The 22,253-nt window shown below is 39.1% G+C and overlaps 1 protein-coding gene across 1 annotated transcript in view; it reads left to right on the top strand.

Moving 5' to 3' along the window:
- The first annotated feature begins 6,117 nt into the window (after positions 1 to 6,117).
- The window catches only part of LOC124795822 (peptide-N(4)-(N-acetyl-beta-glucosaminyl)asparagine amidase), a 68,886-nt gene continuing 52,750 nt past the window's right edge, over positions 6,118 to 22,253 (top strand). The window contains exons 1-2 of the mRNA XM_047259904.1: positions 6,118 to 6,445; positions 13,617 to 13,804. Of these exons, the coding sequence (XP_047115860.1) occupies positions 6,233 to 6,445; positions 13,617 to 13,804 (401 nt within the window). The 5' untranslated portion in view covers positions 6,118 to 6,232. The remainder of the gene's footprint in view (positions 6,446 to 13,616; positions 13,805 to 22,253) is intronic.

Raw genomic sequence — 22,253 nt, 5'->3', positions numbered from 1 at the left:
CATTACATATCAACCCTTCCCAGAAATCACAGTGTCGCAGAAATAGTTAATGGTCGCTTTTGTTGTTGAAGGACTTTTCACAATGTCTCAGCTTGTCTGCATAGAAATTCTTGTCCTAACAGGACCTGTTTATGAAAATAGCCTAGAATAACATCGGCTGAATTCTTCCTGATGGTCCTAATGAGGCACTCTTCCTGGAAACGTAATGTCCTGCTTTCAACTTCGTTCTCAGAAACGGTAGACGTTATGATCGCTAAAAGCCTTCATCACATCTGTGAATGCTTGCAGAAACACTGCTAATCATAAACGCATTCTTGTTCTTTTGAAAGACAGCACTGTCTATGCACAGACGGGAAAATCAGAACAATTACGGAAACAAAATTTGAAGCATTGTACTACAGAAGAGAAAAATGGCTGGAATTTTCGGTCTCCTACAGCTGCCGGCTTGGAGATGTCCTAATGCTACAATGGCGGATGAGATGGATGGTCTGCTTCAACTTGTCTTTGAGCACTTGATCAAAGAAGACATCATGTTACTCTCAGAACTTTCTGTAGATACCTTGCCCCCATCTTGTTCGAACCAATCCATAGAGGCTCCTATGCCCCAGCATGAAGGATGCATTGTGAATGAATGGAGCATACTGATTGGCTCTTACTGAATTTACCCACAGAATTACTGATGCTGCCAGTGTGGGAGCACTGTCCGCCACTTTTCCCTGCAGAGGAGACTGTCAGTGGCAAAACTATTTTGTGCAGATCGTCATGTCACACTGACAGTTAAACCCCACAAAAGTGATATACAGATCATGAAATATGGGAAGACAATTCCTCAATTACGCTGCCCTTCCGACAATGAACGCTTTAATATCTTAGCATGAAACTGATCTCCAACAGGCTTTATCACCATATACTATATTGAAGTAGTAAACGCACAATTCCTATCCAGCACCATGCAAAATCGCCGCTTCTGCATGCTGCATATAGCTATCGACCACCAGAGACTTGTACATATACCAAAAAGACAGGTGGCATGAACGTATGCACCATGTATGCCCCTTTCAGCATTAGATATTTCCTGTGAGCTCGGTAGGTCATCCACCGCACCCAATGGTCACGAGTCATCTTTCTCCGAACACACACTGACCCAACACGTGGCCAGAGCGCCCACAGCAGATCGTGGTCACTCTCCAAACTGTTGTACAAAGGCTGGGTTGGTTCCCCTCAGCACAAAACCATTACTGTTTCTGGCCCCGACCTGCTTGCTTGCTTGCTTTCTACTCCCATCTTCAGTCTCAAAGGTCAAATCTTAAATGTAATTTACAAAATGATGTATTGAGAAGAATATTATGTATGATATCCTGAAATTGTATTATTTCTAAGGATTGTATTTGATTATTCAATGTTAAATAAATATATGCAGACGTATACTGTCTCCTTGGTAAATACAAAAATAGAAAAATATAACACAAGTCACTTCACACACAAAATAAAAGTACAGAATACAAAAATGCTGTAGATGTCAAAATAATGGCTCCATTTCACGCAGAAAACGCAACTCTCTGCATTGATTAACTAAAGATGTAAACATACAACAGCTTCTGTGCACCAGTTGGCAGGAGGATGCTAAGTTCACCGGTCTTGGATACGATGTGACGTCATTATGACGTATACACGCTACATCGAAAACGATAGAAACCGTATATCGACTATTCGACTTTTGTGAACTTTCGAGAGGTTGTGACAGGGTAGCGCTGTGCTCTGCGCCATTCGTTTAGATGTGTTTTGCGTTCCTTGCGTTTAAATCGTGTATTGTACTGTGTTTGTGTCCTGTGCGTTGTTTTTCGTTTGCTTGTCTCTAATTATGTGTTCAGCATTCGAGAGACTAATGAGAGAAAAGCTTACCACCATGGAATGTTTTGACACTGCATTCAATCATTTCATACGTCAATCAGTACTAGACACTAACCTTTGGTTAAGATTACATTGAGAAATCCACTTCCCCTCGTATTTCATCCCCGGTCGACGATTTTTCTTCAACAATGTCTCATATTTTTCTTTTTAAGTTTGAAATTCAATCATTCTACACATCAGTCATTACTGGACACTAAGGTACCTGTCTCTGCGGTCCGAGTGTAAAATTACGTGGAATTATGGTTGATAAAAGACTATCTTGGGATGGACATATAAATTACTTAGCTAACAAACTTGCACGAGTTCTCTTTCAGCTATATAAATTAAGAAAAAAATGTCAGCAAGAGTATGCTGCTACAATCTAATATGTACTGACAAGACCAATTGTATGAAACCAGACTAAAATGTTGATAATAAACAAATATTATTTTCGGCGTAAGCATTCAATACAACAATCACACAATCTAATCTGGTCGGGACATAAGAAGACATCACTTTTTTACGTGGTGTTTTCAAGGCCACGTTCAGGAATATTTCTATTAATATCCAGCTCTTTTATTTTGGCGAAATACATATACGCTGCCACACTGAGCTGTTTTCAGAATCGCACGTGTCAAAACAAACCACTAGCTGACGACAGTTCAGAATCTCGAACGTTCGTAAGAGTCGATAGGTGCGTTAATCGACTAAAGCGTGTATACGTCATAATGACGTCACATCATATCCAGGTTGGGTGAACTTAGCATCCTCCCAGTTGGTAGTGATGGGCTAAACTGCGATTTTCCGATATCAGTGATTTCTGTGAATGCTACTTTTCAGTATCTGTTCTTCTTAACTGTGATTTGTCGCAGTTAAGAGTCGCAGTTAAGGAACCTAAGTCGCGTATCCCTCCGCCACTGCTACTTCTGCTACTTCCGCGATTTCTGCGATTTCTGCTACTTCTGCGATTTCTGTGATTTCTGCTACTTCTGCGATTTCTGTGACTCCTGCGATTGCTGCGACGTACCACCGTATGAAAAAGTTACATCTGTCCACACAGAAAATTGTATCTCAACAAACCTGTCATTGGTAAGTATGTTTTACGTTTATTCTTCCGTTGGCTTTAATTTTGTATTAAAGAAACAACTGTGAAAATATTAATAGTGTTCTAAATGATTAATGGAAAATCTCATATAAGATGTGAAACAAATACTAACAAAGAGATAGAGGGGCTGGCCAGTACTTACCTCAGCTCAGTACAGCCGATAGATACACATAAAACAGAACTGAAAATTTACATTCCTAGCTTTCGGAACTTTGTTCCTTCATCAGGGAGGAGAGAGGGGAAAAAAAGGGAAGAAGGGAAAGTGGATTCAGTTACTCACAACCCAGGTTATGAAGCAACAGGGAAAGGTAAACAGGGAGGGTAGCAAGGATGGAGGCATGGTTCATCCTCCATGCCTCCATCCTTGCTACCCTCCCTGTTTACCTTTCCCTGTTGCTTCATAACCTGGGTTGTGAGTAACTGAATCCACTTTCCCTTCTTCCCTTTTTTTCCCCTCTCTCCTCCCTGATGAAGGAACAAAGTTCCGAAAGCTAGGAATGTAAATTTTCAGTTCTGTTTTATGTGTATCTATCGGCTGTACTGAGCTGAGGTAAGTACTGGCCAGCCCCTCTATCTCTTTGTTAGTATTTGTTTCAAATATTAATAGTGTAATTAATATGTAAGTAGCCGCACAGTACCGTAATAGTTCGTGTTTAGAAAATGAATTCTAACATATTGTTATGTTCATAGGTACCTGAACTACATTTCAGTCACTCAGTAAAGTGATAATTCAAAATATCATTGTCAACAGATCTGAAGAAATTGCCAGTCTTTAGACCGTTTTCGTCAGACGACAGGTTAGTTTCTAAGCGTTTTGATGGACTTAATTACTTCAGTGAGATCGTTCTTGTGAATGTGATATAGCAAATATTAGCAAATGTGATATAGCAAATATTAGCAATCTACTCTGTCAATTATATTGCTAGTAATTAGTGACAGCAAAAATTGTTTAATAATCCTTGTGTTTTTGCAGACGCAGTTCTGACTGATTACTGGTTGCTGTACATATCTATCCACATCAAGGCTGTTGAGAGAGACTCGTGAAGATTCAAGACCGCTCTTAGAGGATTTGCAGTTTAAAAGTGAAATAATTATGAAATAAGTGTGTGACTGATTAAAGTGTTTTATTGAAGTTGTTGTGCGATTTTAAGGGAATAATAAATGTTAAATACATTGAGTGAATAATAAAAATCTCATTTTACACATGTTAAGCCGTCCTATACCCGTAATTTTCCGCCACTTATTTATTGGTAAACACTTGTTGGAGAGTGACATGCCGCCCCCCCCCCCCCTTTCTCCACAATCTTGGTGTGACACTGACCTGTAACATATCCCGAAGTCTACAATATGCATTTTGAGGCTGTTGATATGAAAGTGGGAAGTACAGATCTTCCAGTTAAATCAGGAATAGCTTAAGTGCATTACTTGAAAGTGACACAGGAAAAGCTTACTTATGTAGGTGGTAGTAGTGTCGGCAAAAAGTTCTTGTGTGTGAAGTTGGCATGTAGAACACCAGGTGTAAAGCTTTTCTCCCGAGTCTTGAACTGTGTCGGAACAAAAGTGAGGCATTCATATGACTGTTTTCATTTCTCAGATGTCTGAGTTCTGCTGTGTTAACATTGCGAAGTCCTGTAGGCATGTGGAGTATTAACCAAAACTGTCATATTGGAAGCAGAATCAAACACATTTGTTACGTTACTCGATATTTTCAGGAGGAAAAGGCAATGTCGCTTGTTATTAATATAATACATTCAGAGTCACAGCAGTATTTGACCAACCATAACTGATGCTGAATGTGCATGTCGTCATATAATATGAAGGGCTTATTTCAATAGTGGTACAAGTCCATTACCTACACTTTTCTGTCTATAATGCTTCTGAAATTAGTGATCCAAACAAACATAAATAAAGGTTCATCTCTAGCAAGAAGCCATATGCTTGAATATTTCTGGTATCTCAACTGCAGATTTTTCAGCACTCATTTAACTTTACGACTCTATATCTCAAAATTAACAAAAATGGACTTGTACCACTATTGAAATAAGCCCTTCACATGCACACACAGCACATCGATCTCGTGAGGCACAAGGCTCTCATAACGAAGTACATACGTCGGTCAACAGATGACACTAGGAGAAGTATGTTAACTGCGCTTTTTAGTTGCTACTTGCGACTCTTAGTTGCGACTTGTCACGGAAATCGCAGTTAGACTCCATAGCGTATCGCAGAGATGGACGTAGTACAAACTTTGACCCACAGATGGCACTGTTAACCGCGCTTTTTAGTTGCTACTTGCGACTCTTAGTTGCGACTTGTCACGGAAATCGCAGTTAGACTCCATAGCGTACCGCAGAGATGGACGTAGTACGAACTTTGACCCACAGATGGCACTGTTAACCGCGCTTTCTAGTTGCTACTTGCGACTCTTAGTTGCGACTTGTCACGGAAATCGCAGTTAGACTCCATAGCGTATCGCAGAGATGGACGTAGTACGAACTTTGACCCACAGATGGCACTGTTAACCGCGCTTTTTAGTTGCTACTTGCGACTCTTAGTTGCGACTTGTCACGGAAATCGCAGAAAGCAGTGCTAAATTCGACCAATAGATGGCTCACGTCTTTCAATGTGAAATACTACTTGCGACTGCTAACTGTGACTGAAGTCGCAGTTAGATTCTGCAAAGTTGCTACTGTGATATCTGTGACTTCTCAGTCACTGTGATTTCTAACAGATACGCGATTTCCTGCCCACCACTACCAGTTGGCAAACTACAACAGAGATGGCAGCATCAAGCTGGAAGGTAAAAATAACCTCCATGGGAACCACAGTCTATGTTAGACTGTGGGGGGAACACTGATGAACATGAACTTATAGCGAAAATAAAAAAAAAAAAGTGGAGACTATAATTCCCATTGGTTACGAAAGAATTAAACAAAAAATGCTTTTATCATTATTATTTGATATTTATCATTGACAATTCATGTGATGATGCAGGTAGTCTTCGTACTAATTTTCATTTAGGTACCTTGTGAAGCATGCAGATTTGTTCACGTTGGTAAGCCTGCATTTGGTGCCTATGTAGGGTTGGTACCAAGGTTGGTACTTGTCACTGATGACGTCTATTCATATGTTTATCATGCACGCGTGTTGTGTTGTTATCAGCTGTCGACAGCGCAATGATACCAATCACATCAGTGACGCACTTTGTAATAAGTTAGGAAGAAGTTTTCTGACAAAATGACTAGGCGTTGTGTTGTGTTACTTGAGAGAAATGAAACAAACATGTACCTCAGTACTACGGAATTGTTACTGAAAATTGTAGACGCAGTACTGCAGGAGCCTTCGAGTCCGAAAGCTAGGACATATAAGCTAGCTAGTCCAGCTGTTTCAGAGAAACTTCGTGCTACCGTTGGAGCTATGGAATGTTTGCGTGAAATGGGTTTCCAAGAGGTGGTTGACATTTTGATTGACCTACTGAGTTCAAACGAATTGATTCTGTAGTTATGGTTATTCTGGGTACTAATAATATTTCGTATGTTGAATGAGGGAATTGCCACTTAATATACAACACTGATATGTACAGGCTGGTTATTGTGTTTTCTCCTGTACCAACGAGCGTAGCCATGTGGAGTTTGCATGATGCTCTAGCCACATATAAATAATGCAGTTTCGTTCTTATATTGTAATTGCTCCGCGAAATAGGGCATGGCCGTAAACGTAGTGTAAGTTGTATTTAGCATTTTATGCTTTTGATCAGTAGCAGTTAGAGTTCTCATACAGGAACAGTTGCAAACTAACAAGTATAATAAGCAATAAAATAAATAAAAGAAAATAAAATATCAACATTCGTGTTTTACAACGAAGTAGCTTCTCAAGGGTCCTGGCAAAAGCACACTTCGATTGGTGAGGTGTGAATATGCCACCATTTGCGTTGACAACTGAGAGAGTATCGCCATCCCTATGTGTGGAGAGTAGCAATAGTTCTCCATAGTTATGATGTAGAATGTTTGCATGAGAAATGTTGGAATCTGCAATTTTGAGAAACAAGTTTTTTGCTCACAAGAAGCCTCCAAGGGTTGAAAATATAACTTAAATATCCAGGTGGTTTGTGCTGAAAGCATTAGTTAAAATAATTGCAGTTGTTCTTTGCGCTGCTCGATAAGCCAGTCGCTGTACAACCTTGAAGAATTCTCTCATTGGAGAGGAATTGGATTTCCTGCATTGTTGTCCATAACTGATCGGGAACTTTTCTTATTATATGACCTAATACTTGTAGCAGCGTAATAATCGTTTAAATATTTGGTAATCTGCTGTATGCATTTTTTGTAAAAAAAAATTAAGCAGTAGCGTACTTCTTTTATTTCCTGTGATAGTGACTTTTAATTATTCACAGAGTTCTTTTCAGTTTCTCCTAAAAAAACTAACTTTCTGTCTCCAAGCCCACCCCCTCTCCTCCCTCTCTCCGTCCCTTTTTTTTTTATCAAGCTTTTGTGTAGATTGTAGAGTAACATCTATAACTGTATGGTATGTTTTGAATATACTTTCTTACATTTGATAGGGAATAATTTGAAACCAAACTATACTAACATGGAGCAGTCCTTTTTTTCATCCTGTTGTTGTGTGTATCATGATCTTTGCTATCACATTTGCCTCGTTTTACATGAAATCATGTAGTTGCCATTGAATGCAGATCACAGATGTTTGTGAAAATTTGGTATTATGAAGCACGTTATGGAAGGGGGTTGATAAAATTTTTCAAGAATTTTTTAACCGGGTTGCAATGTGAACAATTTTCACAAATTGGTGCCGAGAGACAGTGACTTATGATTTTGTAACCACTATGACTTTTTTTTATTTATGAATGTTGCATTCAATTTGGTGTCATATAAAAAGATAAGAGAATAAACTGAAATATGTACAAATCTGTAACCCAAATCAAGCTTAACTATCGCAATTTTTGTTTTTCATAATATCTGTTATCATACTTTTCAACATAAAAAAATCAATCAATACACAAAATAACAATGAATTCAGTGTAGCAGCATGAGTCGGACAACACTGGCCCTGTGTGTGTTTTTTATCTCAGTCTTCTGATTTTGTACTTACTATGTGCCTGTCAGCTTTTCTTAGTAGCCTACCTCTTCTGTCTGGCAAGTTAGCTGAAAGTAATACACAAGTTTTAGCTGGTAACAGAAACATGACTGCTGTGGATAGGCAACAGTTTTATAACTGTTCTACGGGGAGATTTCTGCTGTGTCAGATTTAAATCTTGTTTGTTCTCTAACATAGATTTTAGAGATCAGTAAAGTAGTAATTAACTCTTTCTTGTTTTCCCTTACACTTTCTTCATAATACATCTCTGATTGTTTAGAGGATCAGAAAACACTTGACTCAAGTGTGGTACAGGCCGTCTGCCCCCGTCCATCCTCTCTTAAATCTTAATGTGTTGACAGACTGATTAGTAGTGTAACCCAAGGTCTGTGTTAGGTTGAAAGATAATTTGGTTGAGAGTTGGCAAAGCCAGTGAATGTGATTACCAAATAAGGATTTTGGTGACAGACTGACCTCTAGCAAAGCTTAATGTTTACATTCTTGCCATATTTGTGTGCAGTTTTGCATATTTAATCCTCTTCATCATGGAAGTTGAGCAAGGTAAAGGGAAGCTGTAAAGTGGGAAACCGAATAGGTAAGGATGCAGAAACATATGGTCAGACTTTTTATCATGATGAAGATATAAGTTGAATTTCTGCTAATAAGAGACTGTCTCCTTGTCCCTTCAGAAAATGGCAAAAGAATGTGTAAGACAGAAGACTCATTTTGTGTAATCTGAAAGAAGTGCACTAAGCTTTTCAAGAAAAACTGCAATGAAAAGAATGCTTACTTTAAACAGTCATGCAATGAATAATATTTGCAAATACATTTATCACCAAAATGTAAAACTGATGATGCATGCTGTACATGTGAAAGAACTGTACACTGCACGTTATACAGATACATTGCAATCTGGAAAATGAGGAATGTATGCTGCAATGTTGTTTTCAGTGTCCCAATGAATATGAACAGTGTAAATTTTTTTGCTAGAGCTGGAATATCAGATTGTGAAAATGTTGTTTGCAAGCAATGGATGCAAACTTACTGAGTTGCATTGGACACATTAGTGAAGGCAGTCAATAAATTTGTTGAGTATCTTGTCCAAGAACGTCAAAACTTGACACAACATCATTACATATCACAATAAAATTCAATACTTAAAATCAAGGAAGGAGACACTCCCTGATAATTTATGCATCATTATCATGGACTCTTCAAAAAACTATACAAGTTTGCTTCATGATGCTGCACAAGGATTTCGCTGGCAGAACATTTAAATAACTCTTCCTCATTTCATTGTGTACAGTAAAGCGAAAGATGCAGAAAGCCACTGTCGTCGTGTTTTGTAAGTGACTATTTGCAGCATAATCCAGACGCATTCTATGTTTTCCAGAAAACTGCTCTCACATAAATACTGAAGCACCACACATACATCATCATTTATCTCAATGATGGCGGCTCTACACAGTATAAAAGCTGTAACAACATCGTACATTAGTGCCATTACAAGCAAGATCATTGGGTATCTCCAGAAAGGTTTGTTTGCCACTAGTCATTGGGGGGGAGGGGGGAGAGAGAGAGAGAGAGAGAGAGAGAGAGAGAGAGAGAGAGAGGCAGGCATGTTTCTACCAAACATTTAGCAACAATAGCAAGTTTATAGCATCCATATGACAATTACATTTTGAGTCCAAAAGACCAGTTTACATTTGCCAAAACTAATGTACAAGAAAAACAAACGTTTTGTTTTTTGCAGCAGAGGAGATAGCAAAATTCACAGATATATTACAAAAATGATATGGAACAGGTTCTTCCATCCCTAGGTTGAGGGTTAATCATTTTTTCAAGCCACTTAATGAAAGCAGGCTACTCGTAAAGCATGTTTCACGATCTATTAAAGTCACACAAGTTCATTTTGGGCTTCAGAACAAGGCCTCGGCCATTTTTAAAGAAGAAATGTTTGTCGGGGCTATGTACAATAACCAGAAGAGGGTTGAAGAAATTTTGGATATTGGAGAGGGTCTAATTCATGAGACCAGGTGAACCTACCTCAGTTTATTCATTGCTACTTCAAGCTGATGTTTGCTGGGTTCCTTATTAAAATATTTGAATGACTGCCTGCCTTTAGCACAAGCACCAGTTGCTTAAGCAGAGTTAACTGAGTCCCCCTTACTATTGCTGAGAACTTCTAGTGGGAACCAAGATGGTTAAGTTTAGCACTAGGAGTACTCATGTCTGGGACTGTACCATTTTCCAGCTACAAACAAAATACCGCAAAACCCATTCAGATCTCCTGCATTTTCGGGACCAGTGAATAGGGTATTACGTATGTCATTAACTGATCACCTGGTGTCTCATGCCCACTACAGGTTTGTTTACATATGATTCAGTTGAGTCTGATCTTCCCAGAGTGGTTTGTATCTGCTGTTTTGCTTGTGGTCTTTATTCATTCTGTATTACTGTACAACAGTAATCATACACTACAGCACAGAAACAAGCAGTATTTACATTTAATTTTAATGTGTTACTGTTGACCTTGATGAAATACATGTCTATGGATTACGATGACACGATGTTATTGCACGATGAAGTTCAGTGTAATGGGAGGGTTGCCGGTCAATTGTATGTGGAGCATTTCCCACGTCACAGACATCTTTGCACTCCCTCTTTGCTCTGGTGTACCAGCAGGCCTTGGAGACAGGTACATCCGCCACCACAACGTGTGCTCCATGGCAGCACCGCTTGCCCAACTTTGAAGAGATTGAACTCTATACAGTGGAAGAGGACAGGATGACATACCAGAATCATAACTGATAGACTGAATGTGTATCACCAAATTGTCTGGCATTTTTTTCATGAGCAGCAGATATTCTCAAACCACCATCAGGAGGTACAGACAATGCAGCCACAGGATTGTGTCTCAGCTCATTCCAGCAAGTGGTTCTTGCACTGATGTGTAGAAACGCCAGTCTTCCCATGGCAGATCCTTTCCACGGATGAAGCCAACTTCACCAAGAAAGTTATTCACAGTTCCCAACAGTCTCATGTGGGCTGGTGGAAACCCACAGGCTGAGCACCCTCATGTGTTTCACAAACGATATGATCTGAACATTTCGACAAGTTTCGTGGATGGACATATAATTGGGTCATACTTTGTCCCACCCCACCTTGTGGGTGCTGTGCTCTTTTGATTGCTTGACAGCATACTACATGGGCTCATGGAAGATGTGCCACAGCATGTCCATGAAAATATGGATTCAGCAAGATGCATACGACCTCATTTTTCATGGGTGGCCAGAGATCATCTGAACCAGTGATTTGAGCAGCAGTGGATAGGTCATAATAGCCTGATTGCTTGGCCTCCACTGTCTCCCAACTTGAACCCGTTAGACTACTACCTGTGAGGTCATACGAAATTCTTGTTTTACAAGACCCTTTTGGCATCCGAGTAAGACCTGGCACAGATTTTGGCTGTGCCAGATGCTGAAAGTTTAGGGATTGGTGACTGCATGTATTGGAATGTGGTACAGAGGTCTGTACCCGTGTTGATATCAGTGATCATCAGACCAAGCCCTACTTGAAAGTGGACCTGGATGACAAGCAGCAGGAATGAGGAAATAACACTTGTTGGTGGTATTTTGGGTGTAAAGGGAAACTGGTACATTTCTGGAATGAGTTTCCATGCTAAACTTAAACGTCTGGGTCCGTAGTCTCAAAGTCTGTAAAGGGATTTAGTTATACCATGTATACTTTTGGATCAGACACAATATTCCCCATTGATATCTAATTTAAAACAATCAACAATTTTATATCTAAAAACAAAGATGATGTGACTTACCAAATGAAAGCGCTGGCAGGTCGATAGACACACAAACATACACACGAAATTCAAGCTTTCACAACCAACGGTTGCTTCATCAGGAAAGAGGGAGGGAGAGGGAAAGACGAAAGAATGTGGGTTTTAAGGGAGAGGGTAAGGAGTCATTCCAATCCCGGGAGCGGAAAGACGTACCTTAGGGGGAAAAAAGGACAAGTATACACTCGCATACACACACACACATATCCATCCGCACATACACAGACACAGACACAAGCAGACATTGTGTGTGTGTGTGTGTGTGTGTGTGTGTGTGTGTGTGTGTGTGTGTGTGTGTGTGTGTGTGTGTGTGTGTGTGTGTGTGTGTGTGCGCGCGCGCGCGCAGCGAGCGAGTGTTCCGCTCCTGGGATTGGAATGACTCCTTATCCTCTCCCTTAAAACCCGTATCCTTTCGTCTTTCCCTCTCCCTCCCTCTTTCCTGATGAAGCAACCACTGGTTGCGAAAGCTTGAATTTCGTGTGTTTGTTTGTGTGTCTATCGACCTGCCAGCGCTTTCATTTGGTAAGTCACATCATCTTTGTTTTTAGATATATTTTTCCCACGTGGAATGTTTCCCTCTATTATAATCAACAATTTTAGTATGTTACGTATGTACTTCATGTGACTTGAAGATCTTTTGTTGTAGTCTAACTAAGAGTGAAACAGTGAAATAAATATATTTTTATTTATGCTCTGTCAGTTCCAGATCACTGAACAGAACAAACACAATCCTAGTTTTTTAATTTTGAAAAGTATGATAATAGACATTATGTGAAAAAAATTTAATATTGTAAAACTTGTGATCTTGCTGACAAAAATTTCAGCAATTTAAGAAAATAAATCTTTAGAAACTACTGTCTTCACAGCTTTGTAAATATTTGTATGCATACTTCCGACATTTCAATAATTTTATATAATAGTTGGTCCTTTTATCTTTCCAATGGCACAATACCAAATAAAATGGCCTCATAAATTAGAAAGTTTGTGAAAACAAACTTACTTTAAAAATTATACCCTAAACATGGGTCTGGTCCAGGAATTCTTGAAAAATTATTTTAACCCTCTTTCATTATGTACTCCTTTCTAACAACAATTTTTCAAAAAACATATGTGACATGAGGGCAACAAGATCTCTTTATTTTCAGTAATTTTATATGAAATGAGACTGTTGTACACTTAGAAAATAGGCTATTCTACTTTATAGGTGTAAGATGGGAAATCTATTATATGCAACAAAAACATACATTTACTAAACACTAATTTCTATAGAATTCTAGTGGTGATTTGTCTGCAAATAGATGATGATTCTGTGTGCAGACTGATGGAGTGTTCTAATTTGTTCCTCATTATGAATGTGGGATAAACATTAATTAACCGTACCTTCAGTAATATGTGCCAAAATTCCACCTTTCACAATAGAATATTGTTATATGTATAGTGAAGTTTAGTTCTTTCTCAGAAGGATCTTTAAAGTCAGTCCTTCAGAAGAATTAATAAAGTAGTGCGTAAAGATGTCTCTGAATTTTTAATACTTTGTTGAGGATGAAAACAGAAGCAAGAAGTCAGATAATTGGTTCATGTTAACACTTTCAATATGTTTTTGTTTCATTCTTTTTTTATTTTATATAATGTGTTGGTTTTAATTGGAGCTATGTTCTCTATTTGACCTGTTTACAGATGAATGACAAATTGGTTCTATCACCAGAAGCGTCACTGGAGAACATAAGACAGATACGCTCAGAAATAGTTAATAGAAGGCGTAATTATGAAACATTCAATGCTGTTAACAATTCCAGTGAAATGTCTTCAGCAAGCTCTGAAGGTGCTAGTGCTACACAGCATGTAAGTCATTTCATCATGGATGTGTGAAACAAATTGTAAATTATTATTATTATTATTATTATTATTATTACTACTACTATTACTATTTTTGTGTTGATTACAGCTAACATTAACATGTGTTCTCATCACACATTGCCTAGTACTCTTACATTAAGTAGTCGTAATAGGAAACTCATTGTAATGTATGAAAAATGAGGCCATTTGGAGCTGTGGAGGTCCATCCAATTAGATCACCAAAGTCAGTCTCTTGGTCACATGCTACTTTATTGAAACTGATTACCGATTTTGGCTTTGCAGTCAACATTGGACCTAATGCTTGCAGAAGTGACACATTTGCACATAGTCAGAATTGACTGTGTGCCTACACATTGCTGTCATAATCATTAATCTAATGATAGCTGCAAAGCTGAAACTGGTTACCAGTTTTTATAATGTAGCACGTGACTAAGACTTTTGACTTTTCTAATCATTCTTTTGGGTTATGTTTCATTCTGAGTTTATTATTTCATGGCTGTAGGATTTACTTCTGGGTTTAACAAACTTTCTGTTACAGCTATTGCAAATTGATGTTAGCAATATGGTCTGCAATTTGACAGATTACTCTTATTTCCTTTCTTGAATATTAATGTGACCTATGCTACTTCCTAGTCTTTAGGTACAGATCTTTTGCCATGTGAGTGCTTGTATATGACTGCCAAGTATGGAGCTATTGTATCAGCATACTCTGAAAGAAACCTGACTGGTATACTATCTGGACCAGAGGCCATGTCTTTATTAAGTGATTTAAGTTGCTTTGCTCCACCAAGGATATCTACGATTAAGTCACTCATGCTGGCAGTTGTACTTGATACAAGTTTTGGAATATCTACTTTGTCTTCTTTGGTGAAGGAAGTTTTGGAAACCATGTGCAGTAGCTCTACTTTAGGTGTATTGTCATCAGTGACATTACCATCGCTGTTGTGTAGTGAAGGTACTGGCTGTGTCTTGTTGCTGGTGTACTTTACATATAACGAAAACCTCTTTGGTTTTTTTGACAGATTTAAAGACAAAGTTTTGTTGTAAAAACTGTTAAAAGCACCTCACATTGAAGTCCACACTAAATTTTGAGCTTCAGTAAAACATCACCAATCTTGGAGATTCTGAGTTCTTTTAAATTTGACATGCTTTTTTTGTTGCTTCTACGGCAGTGTTCTGACCGATTTATATACCAAGGGTGATCAGTACCATTTCTTATTAATTTATTTGACATATGTTTCTCAGCTGCCATTGATACTTGTTGTTTGACATTTGGTGTATGCTTACATAGTCAGATTGGAAGGAGTGGAGACTCTGTCTTAGGAAAGTGTCAAGTAAATTTGTAACTGCTTTTTTTAGATATATTTTGCATTTATTTTTGATGGATTTGGATGTTATGGTGTTCAGTCTTATTACAGTGACCTGGTGCTCACTAATCCTTGTATCAGGAGAAAGCATTCAGTCCGATTTTGGGCAACATTTTATGCTTACCACCAACTTAAAATGTGTATCAGGAGATCCATGTGAAACTTTCGCACTTTTATAGTTTTAATGACAGTATGTGAAATAAGTGTATATTTTTGGACAAGGAGAGTTATGGGAATGAAGGGACATCTTAAAAAATGAACCAAATGATGGGAAATAATAATCATAAATTTATGATACATCCTTGAATATACATTTATAAGGGCTGTTCAAAAAGAAACGAACCAGAGTCTGAAATGCACAAACCGGTGACAGGAGGGTAATATCGTGGCGTGTGTAACTAGGTGTGGTTCCACCCAGAGCGTGGAAGTTCACAGCCTGTCGCTAGAGGGCATGCGAGCACATCACATGACTATACAGACCTAGCAGCAGCATGCATCAATTGTCCAATGCTGTCAGTCACAGGTTATGCTGACGTTCTTCTTTGACCAAGATGGTCCCCTTCTGATTCGCTTCCTGCATCCTGGGACAACAGTGAGTGCCCAGTGTTACTTGCAAACCTTGACCATCCTTCACCAAGCGATCAAATCAAAACGACCAGGCAATCTCACCTGTGGGGTCATTCTGCTCCACAACAATGCAAAACTTCATACAACCAACACAGTCACAGCACTCCTGCAGAAATTAAAATGGGAGGTTCTCAGCCACCCTCCATACAGTCAGAACCTCTCTCCCTGTGATTACGCTATTTTTGGTCCCCTTGGGACAAACAATTTGCCTCGGATGACGACGTCCAGCTTACATGCGGAACTGGTTAACATTGCAGTCCCGGTAATTTTATGAGACAGCCATTCACCGTCTTGCATCACAGTGGGATAAGTGTCCCAACAGCCAGGGTCAATACTTCTAACACACAGGTACTGGTTTCTGTAATTATGCCTCTGGCTTGTTTTTTTTTGAACGCCTCTTATACATGCATTATTGCTTGTAATTCCTAACTTTCAACCATAATACTTACCTTTACCTGTTGTTGAAGACAAGTTTAAGGAGAAACATGAATAAAAAATACAAAAGTAAATAAATAAATGTAAAATTTATAGGTCGGAATGTAGTGTACACTTCTTACCTGGTATAGTACTAAGGCCACAATAACCTCTATCTGTGTTTTGAGATTTTAATTGTACTTTGTACTTTATGTAAGTACATAAGGCCTTAGTTGCAATAGATAACTCCCAGTTCAAGGTGACAATGACAGACATGTTTGTCATTTCAGAAGGTATGTTGTGGTTGTGGTCTTTAGTCTGAAGGCTGGTTTGATGCAACTCTTCAGGTTACTCTATCCTGTGCAAGCCTCTTCATCTCTGAATACTGAGCGGGAATGCGCAGTGGTTAACACACTGGACTCGCATTCGGGAGGACGACGGTTTAAAACCCGTGTCCAACCTTCCTGATTTAGGTTTTTCGTGATTTCTGTAAATCGTTTCAGGCAAATGCTGGGATGGTTCCTTTGAAAGGGCATGGCCAGTTTCCTTCCGCATCTTCCCCAATCCAAGCTTGTGCTCCATCCCTAATGACTTCATTGTCAATGAGACGTTAAACACTAATCTCCTCCTCCCCCTCCATCTCTGAATAATTACTGCAGCCTACATCCTTCTGAATCTGCTTATGGTATTCATCTCTTGGCCTACCTCTATGATTTTTACTCTCTCCCCCCCCCCCCCCCCCCCAATTCCCTTCAACACTAAATCAGTTATCCCTTGATGTGTCAAGATGTTTTCTATCAACTGATTCCTTCTTCTATTCAGGTTGTGCCACAAATTTTTTTTCTCCAAAGTTGTATTCAACTTCTCCTCATCAGTTTTGTGATCAGTCCATCTAAACTTCAGCATTCTTTTGTATCACCACATTTCAAAAGCTTCACTTTAATTCCTTTGCCAAATTTTTGTTTGGTTCCTGTATTTTAGCCCTGGTACCTTAAGAATTTCATGGAGAGTATTCAAGTCAACATTGTCGAAAACTTTCTGTAAGTCTACGAACACTGTGAACATAGGTTTGCCTTTCCTTAACCTTCTTCTAAGATAAGTCATAAGTCAGTATAGCCTCATGTGTTCCCATATTTCTCTGCAATAAAAACTGATATTCCCTGAGGTTGGATTCTACAGTTTTCCCATTCTTCTATAAAGAATTTGTGGTAGTATTTTGCAACTGTGACATACTAAACTGGTAGTCTGATAAGATTCGTACCTGTTGGCACCTGCTTTCTTTGGAATTGGAATTACTACATTCTTCTCGACGTTTGAGGCTATTTTGCCTGTCTCATACGTCTTGCACACCAGATGGAGCTGAGCGAGGTGGCACAGTGGTTAGCACACTGGACTCGCATTTGGGAGGATGACGGTTCAAAGCCATGTCCCGTCATCCTGATTTAGGTTTTCCGAGACTTCCCGAAATCACTTCAGATAAATGCTGGGATGGTTCCTTTGAAAGGGCATGGCTGACTTCCTTCCCCATCCATCTCTAATACAATGGGACCAATGACCTTGCTGTGTGGTCCCCTCCCCACCAAATCAACCAACCAACTAACCAGATGGAAGAGTCTTGTCATGGCTGGCTCTACCAAGGCTATTGGTGGCTCTGACAGAATGTTGCCTAATCCTTGTTGGGACCTAGCTTTGGTTTAGGTCTTTCAGTGCTCTGTCAAATTCTTCTTGCAGTACCACGTCTCCCACTCTTCTTTATTTATGTCCTCTTCCATTTCTATAACATTGCCTGCAAGTTCACCTCCCTTGTATAGGAGCCTTATATACTCCTTCCACCTTTCAGCTTTCCCTTCTTGCATAGGACTGGTTTTCCATCTGAGCCCTTGATATTCATATAGCTGCTTCTCTTTTCTCCAAAGGCCTCTGTAATTTTCCTGTGGGCAATATCTGTCTTTACCTTAGCGACATGCGCTTATATATCCTAACGTTTGTTCTCTAGCCATTCCTGCTTTGCCGTTTTCCACTTCCAGTCAATCTCATTTTTAAGACATTTGTGTTCTCTTTTGCCTGCTTCATTTGCTGCATTTTTATATTTTGTCCTTCCATCGATTAAATTCATTATCTCCTGTGTTATCCAAGAATTTCTACTAAGCCTTGTCTTTTGACCTATTTGAACCTCTGCTGCCTCGATGATTTCATTTCTTAAAGCTGCCCATTCATTCTACTGTATTCCTCTCTGCTGTCCTAATCAGTCATTGGCCAGTGCTCCCTCTAAAACTTGCAACAATCTCTGGTTCTTTCAACTTATCAAAGTCCCATCTCCACAATTTCCCACCTTTTTGTAATTTCTTTAGTTTTAATCTACAGTTCATAACCAATAAATTGCAGTCATAGTCCACATCTGCCCCTGGAAATGTCTTACAATTTAAAATCTGGTTCTGAAATCTCTGTTTTACCATTATATAATCAATCTGAAACCTTCCAGTATCTCCATGTCTTTTCTACATATACAACCTTCTTTAATGATTCTTAAACCATGTGTTAGCAATAATTAAATTATGCTCAGTACAAAATTGTACTGGCAGCTCCCCTCTTCATTCCTTTCCCCCCAGTCCATATTCACCCACAATTTCTTTCCTTCTCTTCTTTTTCCTACTATTGAATTCCATTTCTCCATCACAATAAAATTTTGGTCTCCCTTGTGAATAATTTCTTTTATCTCATCGTATGTTTGTTCAATCTCTTCATCTACAGAGCTTGTTGGCATACAAACTTACTATGGAAGTTGTGTACTTTGTGTCTATCTTAGCTACATTCACTATTCTGTTCATAGTAGCTTATCCACATTCCTATTTTCTTGTTCATTATTAAACCTACTCATATCAGATGTCCTGTTCCTGCTGCTACCAAACCTCACTGGTTTCCACTACATCTAACTACAACCTAACCCTTTTTTAAATTTCCTGACTTACCTGCCTGATTAAAGGATATGACATTCCATGCTCCAGTACAAAGAATGCCACTTCTGTTTTTCCTGATGGCGACTTCCTCCTGAGTAGCCCCTGTCTAGAGATCTGAATGGGTGGGGGGAGGGGGGGGGGGAACTATTTTACCTCTGGAATATTTTACCCAAGAGGATGCCACCATCATTTAACCATACAGTAGAACTGCACATCCTTGAGAAAAACTGTGGCTGTGGTTTTTTCTTGCTTGCAGCTGTTTTTGGTTGATGTTACAAGGCCAGATCAGTCAATCATCCAGACTGCTGCCCCTGCAACTAATGAAAAGGTTGCTGCCCCTCTTCAGGAACCATACTTATGTCCACGCTCTTAACAAATACACCTCCGACATGGTTGCAACTACATTACGGCTATCTGCATTGCTGAGGCCCGTAAGCCACACCACAACAGCAATATCCATGGTTCATGGGAGGGAGGGGGGGGGGGGGGCGAAGTCAGACAGTATACTCATTTAGAAAAGTCAACTTTTACTTTGGACAGATGGACAGAGATAATTTACTACTGCGGAGGTCTTGGTTGTTATCTATGACAACGTCGCAAACAAATTATCCAGGTGATAAGTACTTTAAAACAAATAAAATAGTATTTATAATAAAATAACATGAAAATAAAGTCTCTTGTTCATGATTAAAAAGTTAGCTTCATAAAATATAGGTATGAAGCTGAGCATCCGTGATGCCCTTTTGTGTATGATAGTGGAAAGTCTCTTTTTATGGTAAAAAAATTTCCACAAGTAGTAAGTTTTAGTGCAAAATTGGTATGCACTGTCAGAAGCCAACTGAAAACCTTTCTCGTGATACCTGAGTCATCCATATATGATGAATATGTTTTAAGAAAAAGAGGTGTTGAATAGAGAAATAATATATGTGACTTTTGCTAGCATATCAGGTGTAGATTGGAGTCACCACCAACAATAATTGTGTGAGTAGGATATTTGTTTAAAATGAGACTCAGGTTTTCACTGAACTGTTCAACAACTGCATCACATGGCCAAAGGGGGGTGGGGGGGGCGGAGGAGATGGCGCTAAAAGGAACCGGTTGTCATGTGTAACCTCTACCAATACTAACTCAGAGAAACTATCTATCTACTTCAGTTTCACTACAAGGTGCCCTGCTTTTGACAGTAATAAACACACCACGACCAGATACCTATAATGATTTGTGCTTGAATGCCTTCAATTAGCAGTTGGAGCACTGGTTCTCTCTGAACACAGCTATGACAATTTACAGCTACAATACTGATTTTTGCCAGGTCTGCCCTTGTCCTGTGTGTGCCCTGCACCCCTTATTGACATCCTCTTCTTGGTTTCCTCGGACCTTCTAACCTAAAAAAAAACCACCCAGTCCTCCCCACACACTACTCATGTAGCTGCTTCTTGTGTGAAGTGGATCACTGACCTGTTAACTCTTTGCTGTTTGCACATCTAATTGGGATTCTTTTGTTTGGTACCAGTTGGACTGACTGATCATGTCGCTTGTTGCTGGTGGTTCGTCAAGGTTGTCAGTAGATCATACATCCTCATAAATGATAATTAATTGAAACCCTCAGCTGCCGACAGGTATAGTTGATATACGTCGATGAGGACAGCTGAAAATGTGTGCCCCGACTGGGACTCGAACCTGGGCTCTCCTGCGTACATGGCAGACACACTATCCATCTGAACAACCGAGGCCACAGATGAATAGTGCGACTGCAGTGACTTATCCCTTGCACGCTTCCCATGAGACCCACATTCCCAACTGTCCACAATCTACATACATAATGTACCTAATAGATATTTGCCCATCCACTCATTACTCGCGCAAACTAAGGTGACAATTCGTGTAAGAGTTCAGGCAACCTGTGCGCATTCGCACAGATGAATGTCAATGGATGGGTAGCCTTTAACTATATTTGGAGATAGTAACTGCTCTTGAAAGAACAGATACCATTGATACCTGTGCAGCTCCACTAGAATAAATGGTAATTAATTGAAACCTCAGCTGCTGACAAGTGTAGTTGATATACCTCGATGGGGACAGCTGAAAATGTGTGCCCCGACCAGGACTTGAATCTGGGATCTCCTGCTTTCATGGCAGATAGAGGGTATTGAGTATTGAATGTGTAGCTTTTTGAATCATTAGTGCTGTTACTGCAAGAGCAAGAAGAAGGCACAAGGGGACTCTATTTTTCTAACCAGTTATTGAATTCACTGTTTCATTGGGCTAAACTTGAAATCAGTCATGGTTGTGGAAGAAAGGAATTTTCAGGATAAAATTCCATCAGTTGCAAATGAATTTTGTTATTTTTTATGACTTTTGACAAACTAATTTGTCATCTCAGAATCTCAGTATTGGTTTACCAGATCTGAGTATCTTCTTCATTGAAGCATAATGCCATGGTATGTCCAGAAATGTTCATATTGTATGTAATTATTGTAAGCACTGATTGAAAATTTACAGTAACTGAATCACATGTATGCATCTGTTTTGTTAGCACAATATATAGAAGAAGATAGTGGCATATGTTGAACCAATAAAAGCTTCTGAAGATGATAAATTAATTTGTCAAAACTGTTAAAGCATAATGCAATTATTTGCAATTGATAGTTTCATAAAACTGGACTGTGCGCCATCTAATGCCTGTATTGTACATTATGTAGGTTCTGTTTTGTTCTTGTGTGTCTGTACTATGTTCATGCCCTCTAGTGACAGAATGGGTTAGCAGGCAAATGGAGCAATGTTATGTTAGCAAGTTAGTAGTGTGTCAGTCCTACATGAGAGTACAGCGTGTTTTGAGATTCTATTTTCGGAAAATAGTAAAATCATGTGCAGTGCTTGATACACTTATGGTGAGGTTATATATGTATTATCTCATGGAGTTTGCATCATGATAATGATTCATATACCCATGTGTGTTTAATTTTCAGACTTGTGAATGTATATCAGCCATACGATCATTGTGTCACAGCAAGACACATTGCAGAATCTTTGGCATTTTTTGCCCTGGTGTAGTTTTTATCTATTCTACATTATGACATGGAATGAAAGGT

Source organism: Schistocerca piceifrons, chromosome 4 (genome assembly GCF_021461385.2).
Source record: "Schistocerca piceifrons isolate TAMUIC-IGC-003096 chromosome 4, iqSchPice1.1, whole genome shotgun sequence".
NCBI classification, from domain to species: Eukaryota; Metazoa; Arthropoda; class Insecta; order Orthoptera; family Acrididae; genus Schistocerca; species Schistocerca piceifrons.
The sequence above is the reverse complement of the archived record's forward strand: the minus strand, read 5'-3'. Positions and strand labels throughout refer to the sequence as shown.